The sequence below is a fragment of the Pagrus pagrus genome (genome assembly GCF_965226575.1).
Source record: "Pagrus pagrus genome assembly, chromosome: 13".
Taxonomy (NCBI): domain Eukaryota; kingdom Metazoa; phylum Chordata; class Actinopteri; order Spariformes; family Sparidae; genus Pagrus; species Pagrus pagrus.
The window spans coordinates 7,429,448-7,448,423 of record NC_140197.1 but is presented as its reverse complement, the minus strand read 5'-3'; the positions used below and the strand labels follow the sequence as shown (position 1 = coordinate 7,448,423).

General features: G+C 40.9%; 1 protein-coding gene across 5 annotated transcripts in view; it reads left to right on the top strand.

Moving 5' to 3' along the window:
• Positions 1-219: 219 nt before the first annotated feature.
• LOC311268796 (uncharacterized protein) overlaps positions 220-18,976 on the top strand; it is a 29,397-nt gene continuing 10,640 nt past the window's right edge. Inside the window, exons 1-12 of one of the 5 annotated variants that reach the window (XR_014624012.1) lie at positions 220-274; positions 1,470-1,846; positions 1,977-2,075; positions 2,276-2,339; positions 2,525-2,628; positions 2,762-2,880; positions 3,056-3,149; positions 3,273-3,340; positions 3,475-3,925; positions 4,020-4,097; positions 4,181-4,541; positions 4,846-5,755. Coding sequence is in view for 3 of the 5 variants with exons in the window: in XM_084372655.1 (XP_084228781.1) it covers positions 2,845-2,880; positions 3,056-3,149; positions 3,273-3,340; positions 3,475-3,925; positions 4,020-4,054 (684 nt within the window). In the remaining 2 variants the exon portion in view is untranslated. Of the gene's footprint in view, positions 275-1,469; positions 1,847-1,976; positions 2,076-2,275; positions 2,340-2,524; positions 2,629-2,761; positions 2,881-3,055; positions 3,150-3,272; positions 3,341-3,474; positions 3,926-4,019; positions 4,100-4,180; positions 5,756-18,976 lie in introns of those variants that run through there. The other 4 variants (XM_084372655.1, XM_084372657.1, XM_084372656.1 and 1 more) reach the window with 4 other exon arrangements.

Below are 18,976 nucleotides of genomic sequence, written 5' to 3'. Positions count from 1 at the left end.
GTTTACATTTTACCAGCCAATAGTGGCTGTAAATTGCGGGTTGCCAGTTGCTCCGGCGCAGCTACTGTAGGCTGGCACTGGGTGAGATGGAGTTTGCTAATGTAGCTGTTTGGGAGCCTCAGAGAAGACGGGGTTATTTATCTCAGCAGCTGAGTGACCAGAGAAGGACAAAGTCGAGGGTCAACATAGGCCAAGCATGGAGTCAATGGACTGCAATGAAGGAGTTTAACGGCTTCAAAACCCACTCCGAAATGGCTACGTTTCTCCTCGACCGGTAAGCTAACTTTCATGTTTACTTAGCTGTAACGGCCAACGCTAACGGCTAACGCTAACGGTACCTGTCAGTCAAACTGTCAGTCAAACAGGCTCGAACAGACTCCGGTCTCCTGTAGGCTACTGGGCCGGGTCTGTTCGAGCCTGTTTGAACTCATCCCCTCCGGCAAATCGCACCATATTGCAGAGCAGTTTGACTGACAGTTACCGTTAGCGTTAGCCGTTACAGCTAAGTAAACATGAAAGTTAGCTTACCGGTCGAGGAGAAACGTAGCCATTTCGGCGTGCGTTTTGAAGCCGTTAAACTCCTTCATTGCATCCCACGATCGCCCGTTTAAACAGTTTCCAAGCTGCTTCATTGGTGTCAGAGTAAAGACCCGACCCGGTCCGATCCGCGTATTAAACTTGTAAATGAATGTTGCTCTGTTCTGGCTGCAGAGGTGGGTAGTAACGAGCTACATTTACTCCATTTGTTTATGTTTTGATGGAGACCCTTCCAACACAGGCTCTGTCACATGACTGTGTTTCACCAATCACGAACCTGGCAACCCGACTGCTGGAATTATTTTTTGTTGTTGCGACTACGACCTCGAGACACTAGATGGCGGTGTTCTGCTCATTCTCCATATTACACCTTTAATACAAGCTGAAAGCTGTATTTTTTTTTTTTATCTACTTGTTTAGTTTGACTAGTATTTAATACTCCCTTCTGTCCACCGAAAAACACATTTTCTCCATGTTTGTTTGATTGTCTGTGATATAATGTGATTAAATGTTTTTTGATGTAGTTAGAAAAGTATCATACTTAAATGTATTATACACTTTTACAACCTGCCTTGATTAAATAGAATAGGAAGCATTTTCATACGTGACTATTTTTGCTTTTGGGAATAAATGTGCATTCAGATGTTGATAAAATCTTGTACAGTTGATGAAGTTAATGTTGTTTTTACTTGTGTAGTATATTCATTGTCTCATAGTAATTCTTTATTTTGAGAATACTGTGTAGTATAAAATCATTTATATCATTGATAGTAATTATAATATAGAATTATTAAAAAAAAATACGGTGCCCAAAAACACACACATTATGACAAGTACAGATGTCTAATGTGTGTCTGTTATGCTATTAGCTTGTTGCTAATACTGACTCGTAACATTTGAGACACTTCTTTTTATTGCATTTTCTCTTTAAGATTAAAGGGTTCCTGTGCTACAGCTGAGAGTGACCATCATCTTGGATTCGTTGCCCTCAACCTGCAGAGCAGTATCACCGCATCACCCACCCACCCACACACACACACACACACACAATCACCATCTTCATCCACTAAAATTTAATTTTATATATATAAGAAATATTAGCTTGTCTTGAATTACACTGCTTTACATTAGGTTGTTTAGGTTTAGGTCAGTGAACCTACTAACATTTTGAGAAGCATTTCTCTTGTTTTTTTTCGTCTTTGACTCCTGTCAGCAGGATGCCCAGGAAGTCCAGACGGTCCGTGGCGGCGAAGCAGCGCTGGAGTAGGCTCGACCTGGAGGAGCCGAGGTCTCCCCCTCCCCCCTGGAGGTACTTACACAGTAGATAAGCTTCTGTGTCGCAGTGACAACTGTCTGCATGAAAATGGAAATGTTACACCTATTGCTTTCTCCTTTTTAATGCTGAGTTCTGTATCTCTTCGATGTTAATGTTTCATCAGACGGTGTCCCCCCCGGCCGGAGAGGAGCCTTCCAGAGGGTCAAGGACCAAGAGGACCAGGAAGACCCACCCCCTCTGCTCCCGCGCTCCAGTTGGCAACGTATGCTCCCACCTCTCCCTCACACACACACACACACACACACACACATGCACAGACATTGTCTGAGGTTAAATGTGTTTGTAATGTTTGTATTGCTTTAAATGTTTTATTATATTTTGTTTTAACTTGTTTGTCTTTATCTTATGCTTGTTGTTGTTATGATTTATTATTATTATGTTTATTTTTTTATCTGTCATCAGGTGGTTGGCTCTTCACCCCCAGCCAAGCCTTTCTGGAGCCCCGGTCGTGCCGAAGTTCGTGCACGTAAGTATCCACCTGTTTTATCCCTAAATGAACAATAAATTAATTACTCATCAATATTACACTTTTTAAACTGGTTTTCATGTACTTGTTTTACTGGTATAAACAAGTGATTGTTGATGTTTCCTGGTAGGCTTTCCTTCATTAGTTTTTTTTTTTTTTTATCTGTTTTGTCCTTTACTAAACAGGCCGCGGTACTGGTTACCGCCATCGGGTGCTGAGGTGGCCAACTTCCGAGTTCACTGGACGGAGCCACAAGTTGGTCATCCCACCGGAGTGTCCTGACAAGAAGGTGCTATTATTGTCCAGTTTATGAAGGAAGTAATTGATCTTGAGAGGGATTAATGATTTTCATGCTAAAGAAATTGTCTTTGTTGTTGTTTTTTTGGAATAGACACCTTTTTTTTAAAATTTTTTTTATTTAGACAAACTGCATTTTGAAATGGGAAAGAGAGGGGGTGTGACATGCAGCAAAGGGATTTGAAACAGAGTCCGCTGCGTATGTGGCATGAGCTCTAACCACTCGACTACCTCCACGCCCATGGTAAGCTTTTATTTCATGTCTCCCTTGTCCTGCATTCTTAGTATTTTAACAACAATAGAAGTACATTGACTACTCTAATTGTATGAGCTTTTAAATAATAATGTGTACTTAATGTGGTGTGTGCTTTTTGAATGAAACTGTCAGTTGGTGTTTTCTAAAATTTTGTTCTCTACAGGTCTTTGTGCTGGACTTTCCCCCCCGCCTGACTGAGGATGAGGAGCACCAGCGGGCCCTCCGCCAAGAGTTCCACCGCGTGGCAGCTCGTATGGGTATGTAAAACGATATCTTGTCAAGAAAAAATCTACTTTAAAATGTCTGTGATGAACATAAAGTCATGATACTACATGTGTGGATGTTGTAATGACTCACTTTTTTTCTTTTTTACATTTTAGGTGTGAGGTACTTCTCTGCCGAGGAGTACTTCCCCCGTACGCGCCTGGAGCTGTGGAGCAGAGACGGCGTAAGTAGAATATCTGATAGATAGAAAAAGTCTAATTGTCTATAATTTCTTGTGTGTTAATATGAAACGGTCAACACGAGCTACGTTTTTTTAGAGTTGAACTTTGTCTGTAAATGGATTTGTCATGTCTGCAGGTTCACCTGAGCGACCGTGAGGGGATGGGCATCCTCGCCGAGCTGCTGTGGACCTCCACGGAGCAGTTCCTCGAGACACCACCACCTCCTCCTCCCCCGGTGTCTCCTGCCCCTTCACAGCCGCTTAGGAAGGTTTCTCCTAAGCTGGTTGTGAAGGGCGAGGTACGTGCTCCTCTGTCTCCTGACCCCTTCCAATGGAAGGTCGTTGGTCAGAGCCCAAAGGTTAGTACACTTTTTTATTATTACTATATTATCATTTGTGTTTATGTACATTATGGTGAACAGGTTCACAGTCGTAACTTAAGAAGCACCTATTTAATCAAATATGTGTTGTGCTTTCCCAGTCGCAGGTTCCCGGTCAGGCCAGCGTGGCTGGACGACGCCCCCTCCAGCCCCCCCCCCCTCGGTCCAGGACCATGGACAGACCAGCACCCAAACTTCAGTGACCAACGTATGTTACTCTCTGACACAACAGATACAATCTCACACAGAACATACACTTGAGATGTGTGAAGTTCAACATGTTTGTTCTCGTGTCTCAATAGCTGGTTGGATCCCCTCCAGTCAGGTTGTCCTGTAGTTTGGGTGATCCGGCGACCCCCTGCTCTTCACCGGCTGCCAAGGTAAATATTATTCCTATTGAATAAAGTTCATAATGTCATTAAAGTCTTCATTTTACTGAATTATTATTATTATTTGTTCTCAGGTGGCCAGGATGAAGACCCCTTCACCGGCTGGACCGTCCCAGACCATTAAAGCTGCGGCCTGTCACTCTCCTTGCCCAGCTAAGGTATTTACTCCACAACTGACACACACATTTACTGTAAAATCAGCTGTAACTACATTACACTGGTTCATTTAACATGTCTGATACCATATCTTTCTCTGCAGTTCACAAATGTCAGTGAGTAAATACATTTGGAAACTTGCTGCGTTGTGTTGCCTCATGTCTAAATATTAACTGGTGTTATGACTTTTCACAGACCGTCTGGTCACCCTCATCGACCTGCTGGCCCTGGATCATCATCGACGACGGACTCTCCACCTCTCAGTCCCCTTCCAAAAAGGTAAGGACATTTACATTTGGGTTTATCGTGGGCTTATAAAGTGTTTGTTTGAGGGGAAAGTATGGTTTACTTTCAACTGAAATGCCAAAACTGTTAAGGAAATGAAGGAGAGAATTAATATATTTATACAATTATTGTTAACAATAATAAAAGTAACTAGAAAAATTGTATTTCCTGCGAAAATACAGTGTGAATGCTGATTGCTGAAGTGATTTTGCAAAATCTGCTGAATGTGCTGGAAAACACTTGCCTAATCCACAAAACATGCATAAAACTATGAGAATGAATAGTCAAGAATTTGCAGGAACAATCTGTGCCCGACATGGCCTCATCCAGTTTAAGGTACTGCATCGCCTTCACTTTTCCAAGGTTAGACTCTCGAGAATGTTCCCAAATGTGGACCCATTGTGTGATAGATGTGGGCTCTCACCAGGCTCTCTGGCACACTCTTTCTGGCTCTGTCCTCATTTACACACCTATTGGAGCTCGATTTTCAACACCCTATCAGAAGTTTTCAAAATGGTGGTTCAACCAGATCCTGTATTAGCCATTTTTGGAGTAGTGAGAGAGAACAATAAAAATCTTTCTGGAACCAAATTGAAAATTACAAAATTTGTCACGTTGTTGGCGCGGAAACTGATCCTTCTTAATTGGAAAAATCCTCAGCCACCGAGCTGGACTCAGTGGCTGAGGGAAATCATACAGCTCCTTAAACTTGAAAAGTTGAGGTACACAGTAAGTGGCTCCTCGGATAACTTTGAGAACATTTGGAAGCCATTCATGGACTACATTAGAAATAAGCTTTAATTCTCCTCTTTTCTTAATGCACCCTAGATGTAATGGACCTCTACTACTTAACATCATGTATACATTTGCCACATGGCCCATCATAATGTACTAATCTTTTTCATTTTACGCAACTGCAATATGTAAATGTTTGTCCGTTTTCTTTTTGTTTTGTTTGTTTTTGTTTTGTTGTTGTTTCTTTTATTGTTACCATGTCTATTTTTTTTTCTCTTTGTGCTGTTAAACTTTTTTTGAAAAAACCAATAAAAAATATTATAAAAAAAAAAAAGAATTTGCAGGAAAAGCTGATTTTTTCAAAAGCTGAAAAGGCAGAAAAGCTGAACATTTTGATAGCTGAACAGTTTCTCTAGCTGAACATGAAGCTGAATACTTGAAAAAGCTGAAAAGGCAGAAAGCTGAATATTTGAAAAGGATGAAAAAGTTGAAAAGCTGAACAGTTTGACAGCCAAACAGTTTCTGTAGCTGCACAGATGCTGGAGCAGTAGCAGAACCAAAGTTGAAAATGTCCCCATAAGAATGAATGGGAAAACACCTCCCGAACAGCTACAGGTTTAGGAAAAAGTGTAATGGTTATGGCCAAAATATGTATACAGTGAGTAACAGGAGACATTGCTGAACCATGTGATGTGTTTTTTATTTCAGTAGAGTGAAAAATGAGGGCACAAGAGCGAGAGACAAAACCGGTACCGTCTGCTCCACTCCAGAAATTTAGGCTCAAAATTAACATTGCGCCTTATGGGGGAGTTGCTGGAGTGCTTGTCGCTCGAGGGCTTCTACAGCCAAAAGTTTAAGTCGCACATCTGAAATAAGATGATCATATGAAAGCCAACAAGATTTCCTACATTTCTATGTATATATTGTCTATGTGAAGTAAAAGCTGTGGGACCCAAATCAAGCTGAAGAGAGTTTTTTCTAAAGTTTTTGCAGCTGCTCTGCACTCTAGCGATGATGTCACCCACTCTAGCTCACGCAATACACACCCATTATAAACCCAGAAGAGGAGCTAAAACTCCTTCAAACTAAAACTGTGATAATTTCAAAACCATAAAAGATTTTAAAATTTTGAAAAACAAGTTCAATAGTTCAAGGTCTTGTGACTATTTTAAAGTTGGAATGGTGTCTCTAGCTCAAAGTATGAGGGAGCAGAAGAGGTTGAAAGTCCATGAGTTTTGAGGAGGATTTGAAGATTTTCCCATTTGCTTCCATATTAAATTTTTTTTTGAAAAAGCTGAATATTTGAAAAGGTTGAAAAGTTAAAAAGCTGAAAAGTACAAGGCTGAAAGAGCTTAAAAAGCTGAACATTTTGATAGTTGAACGGTTTCTATAGCTGAACGTATGCTGAAGCAGTAGCAGAATGAAATGTGAGAAAATCCCCATAAGGATGAATGGGAAAAAATTTTGGTTTTAGTTTTGAAAAAGCTGAATATTTGAAAAAGTTGAAAAGCTAAAAAGCTGAAAAGCACAAGGCTGAAAGAGCATAAATAGCTGAACATTTTGATAGTTGAACGGTTTCTATAGCTGAAAGTATGCTGAAGTAGTAGCAGAGCGAAATTTGAGAAATTCCCCATAAGGATGAATAGGGAGAATTTTGCAGAAAAAGCTGAATATTTCCAAAAGTATAAAATATAGAGAAAAGAAAAATACACGCCATCATGTCCTTAACGAGCTGCACATTTTGATAGTTGAATGGTTTGTGTAGCTCAAAATTTGTAGGAGGAGAAGCGAGCCAAAAAACGTACGGAATCAGGAATAATAATAATTATAATAACTTTAATAAATTCCAGAAGAACAATAGTGTGAATGCTGTGTCAGCATTCACACTAATAATGGTAATAATAAAATTATGAACAATAACTGAACAACTAGTTTGACACGATTTTATCAATTGTTTAAAGATACACAAGTAACGGAACAGAGGTTTTCTGAATTATTATCTTGGTCAGTTAACATCTTGAAGGGTCAATCTGGTGAGTTTAAAATTTCTGTCCTGTTTTTTTTTAACCATTTTAATGGTTAAAAAAAAAAGACCCATCCCAAAACCAACCTTTTTGTGCAATTGACTCCCATGTAAGCGATATGTTTTAATACACTGCCATTGTAGTATAAATTTAAATATTTATCAATGTTTTCATGTGTAATAGGTGTGACACAAGTACTAGGGATGTATGAGAGTTGATAGTTATTAATTTAATTAAAGCTGCAGTAGGTAAAATGTTTTTAGTCACATTTCCTTAACCTGTCACTATGCTATGACTGTAGTATATGAAACGGTTAATTACTACAACTAATATTAATATTAAACTAGGCTTATGATTATGCTAATAAGTAATACTTTATGATAATGACTATAATTTATCTTATATTTCAGGTGCTTATAAGATGCCGCGTTCCGCACTAGACAAAAGAAATGCATTACAGATCGTTACAAGTTAGATACAGCGTTTCGGAGCAGACACAAATTTGGCATGTCTCAGAGATACAACACAGATCAAAGCTATAGCCACAGGCAAAAGCAAAATTTCCATATTCGATATCACAATGATCCGGAATTTCGACGTCGTAATCAACGAAGCGAGCAGCATAGAAAAAACAAATTTGCCACAAATGCTGCCTTTAGTATATTTTACAAGATGCAGAGAGCGCTTAAAATTAAGAGAAAATACAGGCAAATTGTGCACCAGCGCCCCCAGCCCCTGATTGATCCGGTGATGGCAGTAGCCATAGCCGTCTTTCGCGAGTCCATTAGCCATGGACCCACATACATTTGTACTGTGTGTCACAGAGCAATGTTTCCTAATCAGGTCAAACAATGCAAAAGACAAAAATATAGTGAGCACGCAAAAGTGGCGGCAGCATGCTTGACGCGAAAGTATGTTCACTTTTGTGACCGCGAGTGCTCTACCCCTTGCTCTGTGCCACAAGAGACTCCATGAGTGGATATGCGACACCTGCGACGGCCACCTTTACAGAGGACGCATTCCACCCATGGCAGTCGAAAATAATTTGGAGTTAGCGCCAATCCCCGCAGAATTGGCTACGCTAAATATGCTCGAGAGGCAGCTGATTGCAAACATCCTTCCGTTTGCCAAAATTGTTGCTCTGCCAAAAGGCCAACAGAGGGCAGTTCACGGAGCTGTTGTGTGCGTTCCATCAGAGGTGCAATCGGTCGTCAACAGTCTCCCAAGGCCCAGAGCAGAAGCGCAGCTGCTTCAAGTTAAATTGAAGAGACACGTTAAATACAAAGGTTACCAGCACTTCTACACCATTAGTATGAAGAATGTGCTGGCTGGCCTCGCGAAATTGAGAGACGCATTCGGAGTATAAAGATGTGTTTATCGACGAGACTGCCACTTTTGAAGGTCTGCTCGACGACTCGGACGCCATCCCAGAAGAGGAGCTCATCCCGGAGGAAGATATGGACATAGATTTTTTCGAGCCAAAATGAACCGGGACATTTAGAGGCCGCTGAGGAAGAAGAGGAGGAGCTGAGACCAGGCCTCTCCCTGGACACTTGCATGCAGCCCCCCGACATTGCACAGGAAATCCTTTCATATGGCGACGGCGTATTTAGTGTTGCCCCCGCGCAAGGCAACAAACCGGTTGGTTTTTTCAGCGTACCCAAGTTAGAGGCCATGGCTTTTCCTGTGCAATTTCCGACATGAGAGAACACGTTGGACGAAGATAGAAGCGTCTCCCTGTCCCCGAGCCTTTACTTTAATTGTAGGCTCTTTGCTGCAGATACGCGTTTTGCAAGTGACCAGAGTTATCTTTTCTTTGCGCAGTTTGTTACAGAGACTCACCTCGCGACCAATACCGTGTCTATACAAATGCGCAAAGGAAAGTCCAAAACCAGAGACGGCCGTAGGATCAACAACGTCATGCTCCAGGATAAGGACGATGAGGACGGCTCATTATGAACCAAGACGCGACCAGGTTCATGCAGCCTCTTAGAGGCACCCCAGCCTATTGGAATAAAACCCTTAAAGACGTGCACGCGATGGTTCGTCAAATTGGAAAACCGACATTTTTTGCGACGTTCTCTGCTGCTGAGATGAGATGGCCTGAGTTCATAGAGGCCATCAAAGCTCAGCAGGGTGAACAAAAACAACCGTTTTCAGATTTGGATTGGAAAACAAAATGCGACATTCTGAGAAGTAACCCCGTCACAGTAATGCGCATGTTTGAAAAGAGAGTGGAAGCTCTCATGACAAACCTCATCCTCTCTCCCGCGCAACCGCTCGGCGAAGTAGATGATTATTTTTATCGCGTCGAGTTCCAAGCCAGGGGAAGCCCGCACCTCCACATGCTGATTTGGATAAAAGATTCGCCTAAATTCGAAGACGCCTCCGATAGAGAAATCAGGGAATTTATAGATTGTTACATTAGTTGCAAAATGCCCGACCCTGACGCAGATCCGGAACTCCACAAAACAGTGTCAGAGGTTCAGGTGCACAGCAGGAAACATTCAAAGTCCTGTAAGAAGGGTAATGTAGCCTGCAGGTTTGGCTTTCCAAAACTACCGATGGATAAAACGTTCATCACCAGGCCCCCCACTATTAATTGCCACCAAAAAGAAGATCAAGACGATGCAGACTTCGAAGCGCAAATAGCGGAGCAGAAAAAGGCCCTCGCCGACGAGCAAAAATTGGCTAAACAAACGCTCCAACCACTTAGAGATCTGCTTATGGATCCGGGCGCTTCGTTCAGCAGTTTGACAGACTTGCTTTGCCGGTGCAACTTGACTCACGAAGAATACGTCAACGCCGCAGAGTGCCTGGCAAACAGTCACGTCGTGATGCTGAGGCGCCATCCAAATGATTGTTGGGTTAATGCCTACAATCCCGATTTGCTTAGGGCGTGGAACGCAAATATGGACGTCCAGTACGTCATAGACGATTATAGCTGCATCATGTACATGATGTCGTACGTAACAAAACCGGAGCACGAGATGACGGAATTCCTTAAGAACGTCATCAAAGACGTCAAGCAATCCGACGTTAACATAGCGACGAAATGAAACAAATTATGCAGGCCTACTCTAAACACAGAGAGGTCAGCGCTCAAGAGACCGTAGCCCGTACCTGCAGCTTACGCCTCAAGAAGTGCTCCCGATCGGTGGCCTTCATTCGGACCAACGAGGACCGCGTTAGAATGAGTCACCCCATGGGTAGACTGGAGAAAATGGACCCGGAATCGGAGGACGTATGGATGTCGGGGTTGCCTGAGAAATACATCAACAGACCTCGCGATCGAGAATTTGAAGGCATGTGCCTGGCCGAGTTTGTGTCGGAGTACAGGGTAGTACTCTACGGCCATCAAAAGGAAAGCCCGAACGCCATTTTACTGTTAAACGATCAGGGATATATCCAAAAGAGAACTGTGGGAAAACCGGCGATCATTAGATTCACGCGCTTCTCTGAGGAAAAAAATCCAGAAAAGTTTTACAGACGACTGCTGAAACTTTATCTGCCACATCGATCCGACGCCGATCTGACAGATAACGCGTACCCCACTTACGAACAGTTTTACAAGTGTGGCGAGAAGTGGGGTATGACAGTAGAGCAAATTGTGGGGCGCAACAAAAAACGCTACGAGGGCCAGGGAAAAAGCATGGACGCTGCGTTTGAACAGCTTGAGGTGTGCGGTCCTCTCGTGAATGCGTGGAACTCTTTTGCGCCCGAAGTCGAAGTAGACAGGCTGGAGTGCATGGCGGAACTTGAACCTCGCGATCAGGACGAAAACGGCGAAGACGTCCCGGAATTCGGCACTAGAAAGGATAAGGGGAGCTCTATGCCTAGAATAGATGCTCCAGAGTTGAGTCCAGACTTTGTTAGGAAAATGTACCAAAGTCTGAACGAAACTCAGGCTTCTGTTTTCTACAGCGTTCGACAGTGGTGCTTTGACCTAGTCTGGGGCCACAATCCAGAACCGTTTTATTACTTCCTATCGGGAGGGGCTGGATGTGGCAAATCGCATGCGATCAAGTGCATTCACCACGAGGCAACGAGAGTTCTGCGTGAGCTCCCGAGATTTCGGGACGACGCAGACATGTCCCAACCGGCAGTGCTGCTGACCGCATTTACGGGTACAGCGGCATTTAACATATCAGGCAACACGTTGCACTCGATTCTCAAATTGCCGAGGTCCTTGAAGCCACCTTATCAAGGTCTTGGAAATGCACTGGACGAGGTCAGAGCAACGCTGGCGAACGCTGAGATTCTCATCATCGACGAGATATCCATGGTCTCTAAAGAGCTATTTGCCTACGTGCATTGGCGATTTCAGCAGATCAGGGGTAATCGGAAGCCGTTCGGAGGCATGTCTGTCCTGGCCGTATGTGACTTTTATCAACTGCCGCCCCTTGGTAAAGCCAAGCCGCTGTGTGTGTGTACGAGGAGACCGAGTTTGATCTCTGGAAGGATCACTTCAAAATGGTCACCCTGACAGAGATCATGCGACAGAAAGACGATCAAGCTTTTGCTGAACTCTTGAACCGTCTCAGGGTGAAGCAAAAGCAAGATCCTTTGTTAGATGAAGACAGGCTCTTGCTTACACAGGCGGTGGCTGATAGTCAGCATTGCACAGCACAGGGTCTACACATCTACGCCACAAACAAAGAAGTAGACCGTCACAACGCCGACATTGTAAACGCCTCCTACGAGAACGCGACTGCCATTGCAGCTCGTGATTTTCGAAAAGACCCCAGAACTGGCTGCATGACGTTTGTGTCTGGGCAAATTAAAGGACACAGGCGAGACTTGCCCGACAACATAATGGCTGCTCAAGGAGTACGCGTTATGTTGATCCGAAATTTAGTGGAGGACGGCCTCGTGAACGGTACATTTGGAACCATTTCGAACATTGTATTCGAAGAACCACAAGGCGTGAAGATGATTGGACTCCTGCTGGACAATCCTACAGCAGGACAGAGATTCCGCAAAAAAATGTTAGGTCCCTCAGATAACTCGGTGTACATAGAAAGATCTGAGGAGCACCTAAGTAATAGAAAGGGGGTTGTTCATCGCCAGTTCCCCCTCAAATTAGCTTTTGCGTGTACGGCCCACAAAGTTCAAGGAATGACCATGCCGGCGGCGGTTGTGTGTCTGAAGCGCGTTTTTGAGCCTGGTATGGCATACGTCGCGCTCAGCCGCACAACCTCGCTGCAAGGTCTCACCATCCTTGACTTTAATGAGAAAAAAATTTACGCTGACCCCAAGATCAAGTCAGCTCTGGAAAGCATGCCTCAAGCATCTTTCCAAAGCTGTCGACCATTGTTGACGCTGTACAAATCTGTAAAACAAACTCCAAAGGTTTTGACAATCGTCCACCACAACACGCAGGGTCTGCCATGTCACATGGTGGACCTGAAATCGCATCACGAGCTCCGACAAGCAGATGTGCTTTGCCTAACAGAGACACACTTGTCGGGCTCCTCTGTCGCTGAAATTTTTCATTTGGAGGGGCACACCATGTTCACACGTAGCAGACAGCTGTCTCACAACAGCTGTGTGAACATGGCCAAAAAAGAGGGAGGTGGAGTTGGGATGTACTGTAGAGACACTGTTCAAGCAGAGCCTCGCAGGTACATGCAAAACGTCACTGATTTGGAGTTTGTCGTCGTCAAAATTGAGGCTCCAGTCAAAGCGCTAATAGCGACTGTGTACAAACCGCCAAGTTTTCAACTGGGAATCTTTCTCCAAAACTTGAAAAACCTCTTGGACTCATTGGACATGTCAAATCAACATCCCATCATTGTTTGTGGCGATTTTAATGAGGACCTCCTTTCAAAAGGGAAAAAAAGTATCAAAGATTTGTTTCAGTCCAGAGGTTACACTCAATTAGTAGCAAATTCGACAACCGAAAAGAACACACTGATTGACCACATTTATATTTCACATCCCGATAAATGTCTTCAATCAGGTGTTCTCCAAACGTATTACAGTTACCACAGTCCAGTTTATTGTGTTTTGACTGACTAATAGCCTCTCCAGCTGTTCTGTCCAAGACCTGTCGTGCCACGTTTTACGATGTAAAAATCTGTCTGTGCTCACGAGTGATTTATTGAGCTAATTATCATTGTTAAATCATGCTGTAATTTAGTCTTTAGTCTTTCAGTGCATTTTGTCTCATGTAATTGTTTTTCATATGTATGTTGTTACAGTGGCATGTCTTGGCTGGAAATAGTTTAATCTTATTGTGTAAATGTATTTATATCTATTTATATATTTGTGTATTTATTCATTTTAGAATGGGGTCAGCAAATTCTTCTCATGAGGTCACAAAAGTTATCATGTAATTATGTATTTTTAATCATGCATGTATCATGTAATGTAATTGTGTTTTTATTGTTTTTTTTTAACTGTATTTTATTTTTTTTAAATTTCTCTGCTGGGTTGTTGTCACTATTCATCGTTGCAGGGAGGAAGCCGAACATCCAGCTGAGATGCAGACCAAGCTGCATGTCAAACCAGGTCCATCACAAGGCAAGTGTCTCTTTTTTTTTTTTTTTTTTTGAGTGATTCACTTGCATTGAGTGATTTAACTCAATGATGATGTCATTGTCTTTCTAGGATGAGCCAGTGAGAAAGACCCCCAGAGGACTTCAGCAGATCTCTCTCCAGCGACGACAACAACCCAGGAGAAAATAAGGGAAGTAAGATTTAGTTAAATTCTCATCTTTCACTTTAGTCTTTGAAATTTGTAACCAATTTATGTCTTTTAAATCTGACAACATTTATACAGACAGCAGGAAGAAGACCTTCAGAAGACTGCAGCACCAATAAGGGAAGTAAGATTTCGTTAAATTCTCAACTTTCACTTCAGTTTTTTGAAATCTGTAAGTAATTTGTCTTTTAAATCTGACATTTATACAGACAGCAGGAAGAAGACCTCCAGAAGACTGCAGCAACAATAAGGGAAGTAAGATTTCATTAAATTCTCAACTTTCACGTCACTCTTTTGAAACCTGTAACTAATTTATGTTTTTAAATCTGGCAACATTTATACAGACAGCAGGAAGAAGACCTCCAGAGGACTGCAGCACCAATAAGGGAAGTAAGATTTCATTAAATTCTCAACTTTCACGTCACTCTTTAGAAACCTGTAACTAATTTATGTCTTTTTAAATCTGACATGTATACAGACAGCAGGAAGAAGACCTCTAGAAGACTGCAGCAACAATAAGGGAAGTAAGATTTCATTAAATTCTCAACTTTCACGTCACTCTTTAGAAACCTGCAACTAATTTATGTCTTTTAAATCTGACAACATTCATACAGACTGCAGGAAGACCTCCAGAAGACTGCAGCAACAATAAGGGAAGTAAGATTTCATTAAATTCTCAACTTTCACTTCACTCTTTTGAAACCTGTAACTAATTTGTTTTTTAAATCTGGCAACATTTATACAGACTGCAGATTGAAGAGCTCCAGAGGACTGCAGCCAGGGCTCGAAATTAACTTTTTTCCTCAGTGTCCCACAACTGTCCCGAATTCTACTTTGTAGTGTCCCGGATATAACCAACAGTGTCCCAAATTTAAATTATTGTCGTCGCCCCCCCAATTATGCAGAATACATATAATTTGATCCTTTTTTGTCACTTAACCATCACACTTAACCATCACACCACCATTTATGTGGTCCACCATATAAGTTTAAAATACTTATTTTATTAAACATATGAATATCAGTCTGATCTGTTGCCTCTCCTAGACTAGAAGGGAAAGGAGTTGTTTTAAGACATGTTTTCTATTGTTTCTCAATATCCAGACTAATTTATCATTATGTCAACATTAAAGAATTCTGATAGTTGTTTTTTTTTAATTCAATATGTTATGGCTGTATGGTCTCTGTGTTCCATAATACAGTTTAATAAATGTATCTTTTTTCAGTTGTAATTAGTGTGAATGCTTCAAAGCATTCACACTATTGTTCTTCCGGAATTTATTAAAGTTATTATTAGTGTGAATGCTGACACAGCATTCACACTATTGTTCTTCTGGAATTTATTAAAGTTATTATTAGTGTGAATGCTGACACAGCATTCACACTATTGTTCTTCTGGAATTTATTAAAGTTATTATTATTCCTGATTCCGTACGTTTTTTGGCTCGCTTCTCCTCCTACAAATTTTGAGCTACAGAAACCATTCAACTATCAAAATGTGCAGCTCGTTAAGGACATGATGGCGTGTATTTTTCTTTTCTCTATCTTTTATACTTTTGGAAATATTCAGCTTTTTCTGCAAAATTTGCCCCATTCATCCTTATGGGGATTTTTTCAAATTTCATTCTGCTACTACTTCAGCATACGTTCAGCTATAGAAACCGTTTAACTATCAAAATGTTCAGCTATTTATGCTCTTTCAGCCTTGTACTTTTCAGCTTTTTAGCTTTTCAACTTTTTCAAATATTCAGCTTTTTCAAAACTAAAACCAAAATTTTTGCCCATTCATCCTTATGGGGATTTTCTCACATTTCATTCTGCTACTGCTTCAGCATACGTTCAGCTATAGAAACCGTTCAACTATCAAAATGTTCAGCTTTTTAAGCTCTTTCAGCCTTGTACTTTTCAAATATTCAGCTTTTTGAAAAAAAATTTAATATGGAAGCAAATGGGAAAATCTTCAAATCCTCCTCAAAACTCATCCACTTTGAACCTCTTCTGCTCCCTCATACTTTGAGCCAGAGACACCATTCCAACTTTCTTCAAGTCACAAAACCTTGATCTATGTAACCTGTATTTCAAAATTTTAAAATCTTTTATGGTTTTGAAATTATCACAGTTTTAGTTTGAAGGATTTTTAGCTCGTCTTCTGGGTTTATAATGGGTGTGTATTGCGTGAGCTAGAGTGGGTGACATCATCGCTAGAGTGGAGAGCAGCTGCAAAAACTTTAGAAAAAACTCTCTTCAGCTTGATTTGGGTCCCACAGCTTTTACTTCACATAGACAATATATACATAGAAATGTAGGAAATCTTGTTGGCTTTCATATGATCATCTTATTTCAGATGTGCGACTTAAACTTTTGGCTGTGGAAGCCCTAGAGTGACAAGAACTCCAGCAACTCCGCCATAAGCCGCAGTGTTAACTTTGAGCCTAAATCTCTGGAGTGGAGCAGACGGTACCGGTTTTGTTTCTCGCTCTTGTGCCCTCATTTTTCACTCTACAGAAATAAAAAATACATCACATGGTTCAGCAATGTCTCCTGTTACTCACTGTATACATATTTTGGCCATAACCATTACACTTTATTCTAAACCTGCAGGTGTTTGGGAGGTGTTTTCCCATTCATTCTTATGGGGACTTTTTCAACTTTGGTTCTGCTACTGCTCCAGCATCTGTGCAGCTACAGAAACTGTCTGGCTGTCAGACTGTTCAGCTTTTCAACCTTTTCAGCTTTATGTTCAGCTATGGAAACCATTCAACTATCAAAATCTTCAGCTTTTTAAGCTCTTTCAACCTATTACTTTTCAGCCTTTCTGCCTTTTCAGCTTTTGAAAAAATCAGCTTTTTCTGCAAATTCTTGACCATTCATTCTCATAGTTTCATGCATTTTTTATGCATTAGGCAAGTGTTTTCCAGCACATTCAGCAGATTTTGCGAAATCACTTCAGCTTTCAGCATTCACACTGTATTTTCGCAGGAAATACAATTTTTCTAGTTATAATTAGTGTGAATGCTTCAAAGCATTCACACTATTGTTCTTCCGGAATTTATTAAAGTTATTATTATTCCTGATTCCGTACGTTTTTTGGCTCGCTTCTCCTCCTACAAATGTTGAGCTACAGAAACCATTCAACTATCAAAACGTGCAGCTCGTTAAGGACATGATGGCGTGTATTTTTCTTTTCTCTATCTTTTATACTTTTGGAAATATTCAGCTTTTTCTGCAAAATTTTCCCCATTCATCCTTATGGGGATTTTTTCAAATTTCATTCTGCTACTACTTCAGCATACGTTCAGCTATAGAAACCGTTCAACTATCAAAATGTTCAGCTATTTATGCTCTTTCAGCCTTGTACTTTTCAGCTTTTTAGCTTTTCAACTTTTTCAAATATTCAGCTTTTTCAAAAAAAAAATTAATATGGAAGCAAATGGGAAAATCTTCAAATCCTCTTCAAAACTCATCCACTTTGAACCTCTTCTGCTCCCTAATACTTTGAGCTAGAGAGACCATTCCAACTTTAAACTATTCACAAGACCTTGAACTATTGAACTTGTTTTTCAAAGTTTTAAAATCTTTTATGGTTTTGAAATTATCACAGTTTTAGTTTGAAGGATTTTTAGCTCGTCTTCTGGGTTTATAATGTGTGTATTGCGTGAGCTAGAGTGGGTGACATCATCGCTAGAGTGGAGAGCAGCTGCAAAAACTTTAGAAAAAACTCTCTTCAGCTTGATTTGGTTCCCACATCTTTTACTTCACATAGACAATATATACATAGAAATGTAGGAAATCTTGTTGGCTTTCATATGATCATCTTATTTCAGATGTGCGACTTAAACTTTTGGCTGTAGAAGCCCTCGAGCGACAAGCACTCCAGCAACTCCCCCATAAGGCGCAATGTTAATTTTGAGCCTAAGTTTCTGGAGTGGACCAGACGGTACCGGTTTTGTCTCTCGCTGTTGTGCCCTCATTTTTCACTCTACAGAAATAAAAAAGACATCACATGGTTCAGCAATGTCTCCTGTTATTCACTGTATACATATTTTGGCCGTAACCATCACACTTTTTTCTAAACCTGCAGGTGTTTGGGAGGTGTTTTCCCATTCATTCTTATGGGAACATCTTCAGCTTTGGTTCTGCTACTGCTCCAGCATATGTGCTGCTACAGAAACTGTTTGGCTGTCAGACTGTTCAGCTTTTTAAGCTTTTTCAGCCTATTACTTTCAGCTTTTCATCCTTTTCAGCTTTTTCAACCTTTTCAGCTTTTTCAAATATTCAGCTTTATGTTCAGCTATAGAAACCATTCAACTATCAAAATCTTCAGCTTTTTAAGCTCTTTCAACCTTGTACTTTTCAGCTTTTCAACCTTTTCAAATATTCAGCTTTCTGCCTTTTCAGCTTTTTCAAGTATTCAGCTTCATGTTCAGCTAGAGAAACTGTTCAGCTATCAAAATGTTCAGCTTTTCTGCCTTTTCAGCTTTTGAAAAAATCAGCTTTTCCTGCAAATTCTTGACTATTCATTCTCATAGTTTTATGCATGTTTTGTGGATTAGGCAAGTGTTTTCCAGCACATTCAGCAGATTTTGCAAAATCACTTCAGCAATCAGCATTCACACTGTATTTTCGCAGGAAATACAATTTTTCTAGTTAGTGTGAATGCTTCAAAGCATTCACACTATTGTTCTTCTGGAATTTATTAGTGTGAATGCTCCAAAGCATTCACACTATTGTTCTTCCGGAATTTATTAAAGTTATTATTAGTGTGAATGCTTCAAAGCATTCACACTATTGTTCTTCTGGAATTTATTAAACTTTTTATTCTTCTTCCGTACGTTTTTTGGCTCGCTACTACTCCTACAAATTTTGTGCTACAGAAACCATTCAACTATCAAAATGTTCAGCTTTTTAAGGACAGTCTTGCTTCCATTTTTCTTTTTTCTATCTTTCATACTTTTGGAAATATT